At 40.0% G+C, this 13,244-nt stretch overlaps 1 protein-coding gene across 2 annotated transcripts; it reads left to right on the top strand.

Moving 5' to 3' along the window:
• Positions 1–1,797: 1,797 nt before the first annotated feature.
• fgf8a (fibroblast growth factor 8a) lies at positions 1,798–8,720 on the top strand. Of its 2 annotated transcripts, none has more exons than XM_034609497.1 (6): positions 1,798–2,004; positions 2,802–2,838; positions 3,577–3,757; positions 5,263–5,369; positions 6,621–7,815; positions 7,856–8,720. In XM_034609497.1, the coding sequence occupies exons 1-5, from the start codon at positions 1,814–1,816 to the stop codon at positions 6,903–6,905; spliced, it is 801 nt and encodes a 266-aa protein (XP_034465388.1). In that variant the 5' UTR covers positions 1,798–1,813; the 3' UTR covers positions 6,906–7,815; positions 7,856–8,720. The 2 variants fall into 2 exon arrangements, with proteins under 2 accessions (XP_034465388.1, XP_034465389.1); XM_034609498.1 differs by having other exon boundaries at positions 1,802–2,716; positions 7,856–8,717.
• Positions 8,721–13,244: the final 4,524 nt, after the last annotated feature.

The following is a 13,244-nucleotide window of genomic DNA, read 5'->3' as shown; positions in this document are numbered from 1 at the left end:
CACTGTAATACAACCATCCTGTAACACTGTGAACAGTAATAACAGAGGGCGAATGCTTACAGTTAGGACTGGCCTATCTATCTAAAAGTATCTAGTTGCTGCAAAATTATTTTAGTAGCTTCAATCTGAAAATGTTGTGAAGCATAATTGCATGGTAGTGATGGGTCAAAAACATGCTTAATGCTCGTAGTTCAAAGGTATTACACTCTCTAAAAGCTTCAGTGTTTTTACACATGTTTACTGCCTATAGAGAATATACTTTAATTTTGAGTGTAAAACATGTTATTCTTGCCCACATTGGCAGAGCAGTGGTCATGAGTGGAGAACCCCAGAAGAGGGAGGGAGAGTAGGAGAAGAGGGGGAGGGGTGTTTGCCCCCTGCAGGGCTGCTGATGGATGCAGGGCTCCTGGGGTTAAGGGGAGGGCAGGGGCTGAGCTCGAGTCCAGAGTGGCAGCTACCTGCCGGCCATGTCTCTCTCTCTCTCTATCACACACACACACACACACACACACACACACACACACACACACACACACACACACACACACACACACACACACACACACACACACACACACACACACACACACACACACACTCACATACTTAGAGATGTTAATGTATGGGAGGGAAGGAAACTGGGAAACAAACTATCTGACAACTTGAATTCTGACAGCAGAACTCAAGTCACAGCTTTGCTCTGTCTTTAATGTAGCCATATTACACCATCAAGGACACTGGGTGCAATTGGCTTAAACTACATCGAGTGATCCCCCTGGAGCGCCCACTGGTGGATTCTTTGACAGGCAGACACTAATATCATCTTTGCTGGTTGGGAAGCTGAGACATAAGGTCCTATCAAAATGTGCCACACCCAATATGAACAGGGTTTATTTACCACAAACACAATCTTACTCTTAAAAATAAACCAACCATTGTTTTGCTGGCCTAGTCCTCCCAGGTCCTTGAGCGTAAAGCCGTTTTCAGACATGACAAGCTGGTTAAATCCAGAGAATTGGCTACGATGTAGAACCAGAGTTTGCCTTTCACACATGCACAACACAGCGGGAGGTTCTCCGCAAAGACACATTCACAACAGCAACAAATCCTTTGCATTATTCAGGCGAGAGGTGGAGCAACCGGGTGCAGCAAGCAGAGACAGTATCAGCTCCGCTGCGGAGATCACATGATTTTCTTGACAATACACAGACACCAGTGTCAGCTCTTGTAATCACAAACTCTCTTGACATCTTCGTCTGTGTCTTAGTCAGTTCTGAGTTTCTGTATTCTTCCTGTGGTCGATACTGAGCAGTCTAATTAATAGCCAAATCAATCAATAAAGTCTAAATGATAATGATAGTGTTACTAGATTCTAGTTTCTAGATAGTGATAGCTATTCTGCCCAAGAAGGGTGCAGTTAGCAGATAATTAATCTCATGTCAGACACAAAATGGGCCTATCGACGAGGCTGTAAGTACTTGTCTGCTTGGTTTAAATGAACTGATGTTTCACTGTCATCTTTAGCAGCTTTGCATCCCAGAAGTTTATGTGTTAGTTAGGTCTAAATAGCAAATACTAACCCTAACCCATAAATCCGTGTTAATAAATACTGTTAATATGTAACCATTATTATCAATAACCATTGAAGCCAGAAGAGGCCAATCGCTTTATTAAATGTAGGGAGAGGATGTTTAAATAAGCTTAATCGTAATCCTTTTAATATGTCTCACACTTTGTTCTGTCAATACACAAAGCAAGCAGCTTCAGCTTCAACTCAAACCAACTTGAAAGCTCAAAACCGGAGAAGCACAGTATGAATGGGCATGAGAGAGAGGAAGCGGGCCTACAAGGTAATCAGCTAGCCATCCATCACTCAGAGACGATGTATGCGCATCATCATGATCATGATCGTTGCTTTTTACAGAGTTGTGGTGGTAGCGCGCAGGGCATGCTGCCGAGGCTCCTCCTTGCCTATTTCCCTTCCAAGTATGGACCGCTCCTCAGGTAAGAAAATGCTTTGAATCAGGGGAGCGGGGGGGAGAGGGACTGGGGTGTCCGCTTTTGTTCTTCAGAAAAGGGGGCTTGTTCTTAGCATATCAGCCTGCCATTTTAAGCAGGGGTGTGTGAGCGCCGAACAAGAGGCTTGACACGAGAGTGATGGGAGCAGACAGAGGAGCGAAGGAGATTACTGCCACAGCCGAGTGGAGCATCAGCATCGAGCCACTGCATGAACACTGAGGAGCCGACCCTCCTCTAAAGCGGGACCTCTCTTTCTCTCTCTCTCTTACACACCGACGCACACACCTGAAGACTGCAGAGAGACTCAGGACATTAGGGGAATAATCTGACTGCCCGGACAACTTGTTTGTAAAAAATAAACAGCGCTTTTCTTCAGCTCAGCTTGTGTCAGTGCACTTAAATATTGTGCAGCACTGGCATAAGCGGCCTTTATTTTAATGCTAAACTATCATTAATTACTATTAAACTATTTTAGTCGGAGCCCGTGATGGACATAGATTTGATGAAGAATGTGTCCTCTGTGCGCGCATGAGTATCACTGTCAGCAACTCTGACTTTTTCTGGACTTTGCTGAAGCCTCAATTCAATTCAGCTGGATTTAGCAGCTGCGACAGGGTCCTGGTCCTAATTTACTGGAAGAGTTTTTTTTTTTACCTCAATCCAGCATGCGACCCATCCCATCCAGATTTAGCTATCTGTGAGTACTTTCATTCTTTACGTGCACGCTGTTAACTCTTCTCCCCTACAAGTAACGTAATGCGTGTTATTCTTCTTCTTTGCAGGTTACTACACGTATTTGTATTTTGCTACAATGCTCAGGTATGTCACTTCGTTCATTTCTTTTCAAATAATGTTTTAAGATTTTACCTTTTTTATTTTAGCCGATGGAATAATTAATAAAATCTCAAAAATACAAGCCAGTCACAACGCGAGACGCACAGAGCAATAACAGCGCAGTGAGGAAAAGTGAGGGGGGGTCATCATAATATTGGCTTGCGTGATCCAACCATATCGGATGGCTCCCACGATGCACCGGGCTGCGGGATCGCGCTGCCTGCTGGCAGGGTGCTGTTGACCAAACCGCCCCTGGCACAGGACGCGCGGGCACAGACGGGGCATCGGGGCAGGAGGAAGCGCGTGTCCTCTGATAAACAGATGACCAATGCTTACGGCAGCAGCAGTAACTCCACCACAAAAAAATCTAACTTAGTTTTGACGTGAAAGGAGATGTGTTAGTTCACATAAGGAAGAATGGGAAATCAAGCTCCACTCTAAAGTAGTTGTATACGCACAACCTGTAATCACATGGTGCGTCTTCTATGGAACTTCTTACACTTGTCATTCGGGAGAACAACAGGCTGCCATTGCGTTCGAATATCTTTGTATAATGTCCTACAGCAACCTGAAGACATATAAGTGGCTTATCTCATCGTGTTTGAGTCCTGATTGTTTCTCTCGTTTTTAAGAAGTGCAGTGTCAGTAAAAAAACCTAAAAAACAATAAAAGATTAAGAAGAATGTACACATACTGATTGTGATGGCGTCCAATTTCTGACAGGTAACCAACCAGTCCCCGCCTAATTTCACGCAGCATGTAAGCGAGCAGAGTAAAGGGACGGACCGCGTGAGCCGCAGGTTGATCCGTATCTACCAGCTATACAGCCGGACCAGCGGCAAGCACGTCCAGGTCCTGCCCAGCAAGAAGATCAACGCCATGGCCGATGATGGAGACGTGCACGGTAAGAGTTGCCCTGCAGTTCAATAACGAAACAAACGCCTTCTCTAGAAATAATCACGGGGAAAAAAATGCAAACGAAGTCCGTTCAGCGTACGACAGTTAGATTCCTTTTTAATTCGTTTCTGTACCTATGTTTTTCATATAATTCCACCTGTTTTTGTCAAGTTTGTGTCAGTGATCAGTGTCAGCGTCAATCAAGATTTATTTATTTTAATTTAATTTTACACCACATACAATCTATCCATGTCACATTCTGTCTTATTGGTCTACAATGTATAGAATGAATTCACCTTTTCAAAAGATGTCTTAACATTTGTTTCATATTGAAAACTTAAAACTTTCCTTCCAGTATTTTAACTCAATTAAATAGTGAAGTATAGTAGGGCCAAAATCACAGCCTTAAGTATTTAAAGAGCAAAACTATCTGAGATATGAAAACTGTAACACATATTACATTAAAAATGTTTTATTTTTCTCATCAAGAGTTGTAAATCAGCATGTACAATGACAGAAGGAAGTTTAATGCAATCCAGCACATTTGCAGAATTAGTTGAATTAAGTCCTATTCATTAATTTGTTCAAAGACTTGCTGATCTTTGCCCTTTCAAAATGCTGAAATTTGTGGAAAAAATTGTCATTGATACCTTTAGCGCTGTGGATGATGGATGAAGAGTGTCATTCTCTGCAGGTTTTAAACTTGATTCAAGTTTATATTGTTGAAGGGACAGAAACTCAGATATCAGAAAAAGCATTTGGTAGCTAGTGCTGTAGGTGAACCTACAGAGATCATGTCCAGCCTTAGAACCAAACAGGCCTTGTCCAGCTTCACTTGTGTTATGACCCCACTAAAACTGCAGTCAATGCAATTGAACATGTTAGTGAGAGGATCTGCATCAATTTTTTTTTTTATAGAATGTAATCTCCTATTGGCTTCTAATATGTTGAATTAATACCTATGAGGATCTCAAATCCCTGCAGTGAAACTTACAGTATGAATGACCTTCAATATACAGCATCCGTCCTTCTGCAAATGTTAAACAATAATGAGATCTGTCCTTTTGTCTTGTTTTTTGTCTTTATCTTTTTGATAGCAACATGAAAAGGCTCCATAAATGTTTGCACTCTGAATGGTCTGTATTTCCTGTGTCTTTTAGTGCTTCTTGGGATACAGAGATACATGAGACATATGTGCGAGGTCAATGCAGATTTATGTGAAAAGGCATTCTTGGTGGTCCTGCCATGATAGTGTCTTTAGCTTTAAAGAATCAAGAGACTCAAGGTTTTATGATTTTGCAAGAATTTCATCAACCATGTATCCTGTGGAATAATTTTTATTATGTGTTTTTGAGCTGCATACATGGAAACATATTTTCCATTAGTGTGTTATATTATTCATACATGTTCTAATGTTTTAGACAAACAGTAAAATCTAAAATCACTAGAAGCATTTTCTAAAACATTCAGCTCTTAGCTGTAGTGGCTAACAAAGCTGTTTTGTTTCCTTAGCTAAACTCATTGTGGAAACGGACACATTTGGGAGCCGAGTGCGCATTAAGGGGGCTGAGACAGGCCTCTACATCTGCATGAACAAGAGGGGGAAGCTCATCGGCAAGGTGAGGAGAAAATTTGGCTCCAACTGAGGAAAAAGCTGAAGCCAGTTCAGTGTAGTTGAGAATACATTTGTGAAAAGTGAAAAATAGAAAAGTAATATAGAACGATTTGCAGCCAAGTCTGGGAGGTTTGTGTTGAAGGCAGATCAGATTGAAGCAGCTTGTAAGTAAAAGTAAAATGGTTCCAAAAACAACCTATGCTGCAAACATTAATGTTGGTTATATTGCATCTTATTTGGTTATTAACGACCCAAGACCAACAATTGTCCTACTAACATATATGCCTATGTGTAGCCAAATCCTGATGTTATGTGAGTGTGTAGGTGTGTGTTCCAGGCCGAGGCTGTCTCAGTCCCCCATTGATGGCTGCAAGCCCTCGAAACACACACACACACACACACACACACACACACACACACACACACACACACACACACACACACACACACACACACACACACACACACACACACACACACACACACACACACACACACACACACGCACACACACACACACATAGCACCCTGCCTCGTACACCATCTGCCCTGAGCTACTGGCCCAGTCACAGCCTGTCCCAGTGTGTGTGCAGATTTTTAAGGGAGAAAGAATGAGCAGTGTGTGTCTTTTGGATGTGTGCATGTCTTGTGTATATAATGACTATTTATAACACCATTTTATCCGAATGATGGGAGATGGGTGCAGTGGACCAACACTGAGTGTTACTTACCGTGCATTTCAACACTAATTGAAACATTTTTTGCTTGATGATACGGCATACACACCTTTTTCATTTACCATCTCAACCCAGTTTTCAGAATCAACAACCTTATCTAATGGGGTCTCACCAGAACACAGTGTGGTGAGATGTATTTAATGATTTGTTGATTGATCCGATTGGTTAAATTTAAGCATAAATGCAACAGAAAATCCAACTAGGAGTGAAAGTCATCTTTGCAGGGTTGATTCAGGCTTTGCTGCTTGAGGATCTGACCCACGGCTGCTTGATGTTTGCTGAAGAGGGAGACAAGTCCTTGCTTACTGTCACCCCCCCACACCCTCTGATCTGTAATGATTGTAGCATACGCTGCATATAAGTGGAAAGGGCCATGTGAATTTGTGTGTGTGTGTTTGGGTGTGCAGGGGACAGACTGCACTAGGGGAGCCTCTATACATCTGATATTTCCCATCTGTAAATCTTTATCGTGGAGTCTAATTAACGCTAACTGTTTTGCTGTGTGTATGTTTTTGTAGAAAAATGGCCATGGCCGTGACTGTATCTTCACTGAGATTGTTCTGGAGAATAACTACACAGCGCTGAGAAACGCCCACTATGAGGGATGGTATATGGCCTTCACCCGCCGCGGGCGGCCACGGAAGGGCTCACGGACGCGCCAGCACCAGCGTGAAGTACATTTCATGAAAAGGTTGCCAAAGGGGCAGCAGCCTGCTCACCCAAGCTACCAACGGCCTTTTGACTTCATCCACTACTCATTCAGTCAAAGGACTAAACGCACGCGATACTCATTAGAGGAGTAAGATTGAAAAGACAGAAAGGGGAAAAACTGACAAACTGACTGAATTAGCAGCAGCCAACAAAGTCCTCTGCTCTCCACAAAAAAACTCTGGAGACATGTTTTTATAGTGAGCATTACTTTATCTTAATTTGTAGTTTGTTTGATATTTTTTTCAAAGTAAAAGAAAAGCTGTACAATGGGAAAAAATGAGAAATCTATTTTTGTACTTCACACTTTTGATACTGACCTGGGTTAAGTTTTTTTAGATGCACATACCTTGTGTGACTTATTGGGGATATCTGTGTGTGTAGTAGAGTGTGTGGTGTTGTTTTTGTCGTTTTAACCAGTGGAGTCATTTACTGGACTCTTGCCTGCTGCTCAAGGAGACTTAAAGTGCCCTGATTGACCGCAATCCCAGGGAACGCTGCATTCAGAGACAAAACTGCCACACACCGCATTAGGGAACGCAAGGGTCAGTAAACATTGCTTAAGAGCATCGTGATAACACTGGAGTGCTGAAGCTTTTTGTTAGATGCTGCATCCTGACTAAGCTCATTCTATATCATGCTCACACAGCTCAAGGAAACAGAGCTTTAACAACGTCAGATGGAACAATGTGGCAGCTACATTCGATAATCACAGGTTGGCTGTTCTGACTGTAATGGTATAAAAAATGTAAACATGTAAACATTAAAGTATTAGGAACCCCTCAATACACCCATTATCCCTTATCCAAATCTGTAGCCCCCTGAATGTTTTTATACTTATATAAATATATTTTTATTTGAGGATATGTAAAATTATTTTAAGGATGGAATATTTATTTAAATTGTGTAATAAATATACATTAGCATACTGAACACTTTTTTGGTACATGCTTGCTCTGGAACCATCCGTGAAAGTAACAAGTGTGCTGACCAGCCTTACACTCTGTGCATAATGTACATACAGCTGTGTGCAAATGCAATTTAGCATAGTGTTTATGTGATATCACCTATTCTGAGCCCTGCAAGATTTTTATGGGAAATGTGAAAACAAATGATTTTGTCATGCTCTCAGATGAATCATTTTTGTGCAAAAAACAGTATGAACTAACATTGTTAATATTTTACGTGTAAGGACTATACATTTCTACCAGTAAATAAACAGTCACAATTGTCTCAGTCTAAATGGGCTGCTTGCACCTCATACATGATAAATGCTATGTTATGCTCATTTGTGTGCACACATGACACACTAATTATTAAATGGAGTGAATGGTTCATTATTTTGAAGGCACAAATTGTTGATTTTCTACCAACCACATTACATTCCTACACAAAATGCTCTATTGGTTTTTCAGAATATTCTTTTATTTGAAAAATGTTTTGGAAAAACTACAAAGGGGGAAATTCACAACTGTGTATGTACTGTAAGTTATTGGAAATTAAATATTTAGGATGTACATTCCAATTTCTGAACCATTTCTTGACTATTTAAACAAAAGTCAACATCCACAAACACAGCACTTACATGCAGCATCTCCAGAAATAATGCATGGGCTCTATTTTAATGATCTATGTTCATTGTCTTAAGTTTATACAGTAAGTTCATTTAAGATGTGTCCAAATCCACTTTAGCTCGTTTAACCATGGAAAAAACGTGGTGTGGTTCTTAAAGGTTGTAATTAGACTTTGAATGAATCATGAGTGTGTTTTAGGCATAAAATGCAAACCAAGAGTGCCATTTCCCCTTCCCTTTAAAAGTCAGGTGTGCTTGCACCTTAGCAGAATGATAGAACAACAGATTTGCCAGGTTTCTTTTCGTGCATGAGCAGATCATCTTAATGTATAACAAGCCATGTAGTGTCTTGATAATGGGCCTTAAAATAATATTAAAATACTGCACCATTTAGTTCAGACGAGGTTTATTTGGTCAATCGCACCTGCATTCCACTGCCTCAAGATAGCAATACACCTGACCACATCTCACTTTGAGACAAAAATGTCCATGGGTAAACATGGGTTCTGGACAGCAAAATGACAGCTGCGTCAGAAAAGTCTTTACTCCTCACCAGATATGGATTGTGATCCACTTTTGTTATTTGTTGAAAAGAGGACAAAGATAATCTGTTTTTATGTTGTTAAGGTGTGAATTGAGCCCTCTACCACAACCACTTTCGTGTTTCTCAAGAAAACTGCCTTTTAATATCTAGATGGCCTCATATAAACATATTTTGAGCAAAAAACTGCATTTAGACCTTCCATATCCTTGCAGCCACATGGTGGGACCATGTGTCAGAAATGTCGTCATCTCCCCATATGTGTGTGGGGACTGTCTGTATATTGGCACATTCTTATACTGACACCCAGTGTAATGTATACAGAACTGCATCTACATACATGTACATTTACTGATTTAAGAGACTACTTCAGTAGAATAGATCCAATACAAATGTTGACTCTTAAACATTTAATGTTGAATATAGAATTTTCTATTCTGTGAAATAGAAAATATACCGTGATTGTAAATGAAACTCCTTTCACCTCCATTGTATTGGGGTGGAGGAGAAAATCTCAGACAGCACAAGATTGGTAGTCAGTTAAGCGCATACCTCCACCAAGGCCCAACAGTCCTTTTAAATTCAATCAAGCCACACCTAATTGTGCACACTCATAGATCAGTTCCCTAAACATGCTTGTTTTCTTCCCTGGTAAATTGATAAAAATAATGTAAAAAAACGCAATGTTAAACTTAAATTCCGCCCTTAGTCAGGATCTTCACCAAAATGTACGCACTTTTTGTATAATCATGCTGACAAAAAACAAATATCTCCAAACATGGATAAAATCCAGACATACTGCATTGACAGACACCCCCAAATGGAAATAACAAATATTTTGTGTGTAGTTGTACTCTTTATGACTAATTTGGAACAGCATATACATTTTGAAGGAAACAGAATGCTGATTGCATTCAACTTATTTTCATCATTGTGAGGAAATGTTAAATTACGCATTTGTCACAAACATCACAAAGTGTTGATACTGATGCATTATTATAATGTTCACAAGCATTGTCAATGGTTTGTTTTAGTACAGAATCAATTCTTGCAATACAGCATCTGTTGGTAGGAAATAATACTTGGTTGTAGGAGTTTTAAAACTTATTTGCTGTTGCCAATTAGTTGTATAACATCAAAGAGACTGGGAAGGCTTTACAGAGGAATACATTTTTCTGTATTGCAGCAAGAACATTTATGTCTATGTCTGTTTAGGTCAGCATATTAGATTTCAAATTTTACATTTTATCATGGTAAAAAGTACCAAATAAAATAGAAATGTTGCACATGGGTCATTCAGGCTGTTTTGAGTTATATGTCATGTCATCATCACCATCATCATCATCATCATCATGTCTCTGGAGCACTCAGATCCCAATACACATAATATACATACAGAACATACAAACATGACAACAAAGGAAAATATGCTTTAGGTATAAAACTATACTGTGGGTCATGTTATGAGGCATACAGTGTGAGTTAGATACAAGCCATTACACAAACTGTGGACAGCAGGATTCATTAAAATACAAATTAAATTACTGCTCAAACACTATGAATACAGCTTAAAAAATGGATGAGTTGTCTAATCTAAAGCACTGAATTAAATGCCCCTGACAATACTTGACATTATCTGCTTAACTGGTTCCACATTTGTGAGACAGAGCAATTTGTCCCTCAGGACTTCCCATTAAAGGATGTAGACACCATATCCATTCAAGTCACTGCTTGGCAATAACTCAATGTTATAACCTGAAAGAATTTGCACAAGCCTTTGTTCAAAACCGATGTATGGTCAATGTGAAAAAAATGATGATTTTTCATATGAATATTAGCATCATGACAGTATAATTGTAAATGGTTTTGTATTTATAAAGCACTTTTCTAGTCTTGATGACCACTCAAAGCTCTTTACAGTACAGTTTTACATTCACACACACATTCATACAGTGCATCTATAAGCAGCACTTTGTTGTTCTATGAGGGGCAATTCAGGGTTCAGCATCTTGCCCAAGGACACTTCGGCATGCAGATGGGGAAGACTGGGGATTGAACTGCCGACCTTCAGGTTGGAGGACGACCACTCTACCCCTCAGCCACAGCCGCCCATAATCACACAACGTATTTGCATACTGCGTGTTGTCACCTGCTTTCCATTTTTTATTCTATTCAGTTCAATTCATTTTTATTTGTATTGTGCCAAACACAACATGCATTATCTCAAGGTACATACATACTGTACATACATACATGTATAGTAAATTTTATAGGGAAAAAAACTCCCATGTAACAAGTAGAACTTTTAGCAGAACTGAGCTAAAAGTGGAAGATCATCTGCCCTGAGCATTTCATTTTCTCCTACTCTCTTGAGTCACATAAAGAGGGCTCTATTTTAATTGTCTAACTGCATGGTCTACAGGGCATGTCCAAATCCACTTGACTTAGTTTAACGGCAGAAAAAAGGTCTCTGCGTCAGGTGCAGGGACGTGCACAGACATTTTTGGGGGGCAGGGGCTCAAGTGAGAAAAAGGGCATTTCTCATAATTATTTATGAAAAAAAATGTTTTGAAACAAAAAGTTGAATATAGTACAACATCTCTGACTTACTTAACAATCTATTTCATTACCCTTACAATCACGCAAATGTTAAATACTCAACAGTTCACACAGAGACAATGGTCTTTTTTGGTATTCACAAGGTTTATCACAAGAGCAGACAAAAACTAAGAAAACAACGATGCATCTTGATTGATTTCAATTTATCACATCCACAATTTCCTATATTACTGCACATGGCTGCTTTTTCATCAGTTAATATTAGTTAATAAAATCAGTCAAATATGAACTTTTTATTTAGAAAGTGCTTTAAACAGTATTATAGACTGTTACTGTTATTACAAGTGTGCTGTAATTGACAAAATAAGGCTTTTAATTCATAAATTAGACTACAACAGTAAATCTATGACAGTGGTCAGTGCTCTCCACACTGATTTGACATGTATTCAGTTTAGACGTGTGCTGCACCTAAGGCTTAAAAGGACAAACTCTGATTACAGCCTTGATACTGTATCAAGGTGACCCAACCTGGCCCCACTTAGCAGCGCCATTTCACTGAGGCGCATTAATGCGCATTAATGCGCAGGTCAACAAGAGACTCTGCTCCTCTGATGTTTTCTAATCACTCATCATCACTCTTCTGCAGTGAAGTTAAAACACTGCACTGCATCTTAACCCTGATGTCCTGACTGTGCTCGTCATGTTACGTCTCGTGTTGTGTAGCAGGTTTAAACATGTGTCTCATAAACTCTACAGCGAATCAAACACACACAAAGTAAATGTCAGTACTGTACGTGTCCTAATAACCTGTGATCAGTGATGGTGTTTATTGTTAAAGTGTAAAGTAAGCACAGGTCAGAGGAGTGAGGCGGAAACAGACTCCAACAGAGACCCTGACACAGGACGACCGGACCTTTAATGTGCATCTGTCCTGAAGCATCAGTGGTTTTAATTATTCAGCGGTGGGACATCACTAAAAACAACATGAATCGATTATGTTCTGTCTCTGCAACGATGCAGAGTCGTTCGCGTCACGATGCATCTAAGAATCAAGCTTACTTGTTGCCACAAAGTCTCCAAAGGGAGAGCAAGAGCCAGAGCCTATCAAGCTCCTCTCCTGTGAAATTATCTCCCAGATTCAGTTCAGGAACCTTCCTTTGTGATAAAGCTCATAGTTAGGGCTGCTTCAGCTCTGCCTTGGACCAGCTCTTAAGTTGTACTGCAATAAGCCAAGATTATCAGGGAAACACACAACATGGACACTTCATCACATTATTGTCTCATCAATACATGTCACTGATTTTATTTCTTCCTCGGAGTTCAGGTTCGTCATTTTGGGGATTAACTAATTCATTGGTATGTATTGCTAACTGGTATATATTTTTTGTTGGAAATATTAAGTGAGTAACTGCTATACAGTTAGCATAATATAAATGGACTTGGTCTGACTGCGGCTGACTTGATACGCTGAGGATATCTTCCAGCAGCTGCATGGTTGAGGTTAAAAAAAGGCAGGTGTAGTGTTGGACACTTTATACTTCTCAAAGCGCCAGGGAACGACAACGATGACCGATCTCAAGTCTTTTCTGTATCTCAACTAAATCAAAGTACTGTTTTGCAGTAAGTGCTGCCCATACATGCACTCTATGAATGTGTGTGTGAATGGGTAAATGGCAATGTACTGTAAAGCGCTTTGTGTGGTCATTAAGACTAGAAAAGTGTTATATAGATACAGACCATTTATTTTTCTTGTTCCTTCCT

The sequence above is a fragment of the Hippoglossus hippoglossus genome, chromosome 15, assembly GCF_009819705.1.
Source record: "Hippoglossus hippoglossus isolate fHipHip1 chromosome 15, fHipHip1.pri, whole genome shotgun sequence".
Classification (NCBI taxonomy): domain Eukaryota; kingdom Metazoa; phylum Chordata; class Actinopteri; order Pleuronectiformes; family Pleuronectidae; genus Hippoglossus; species Hippoglossus hippoglossus.
Note: the sequence above shows the minus strand (reverse complement) of the source record. Positions and strands in the feature narration are given on the sequence as shown.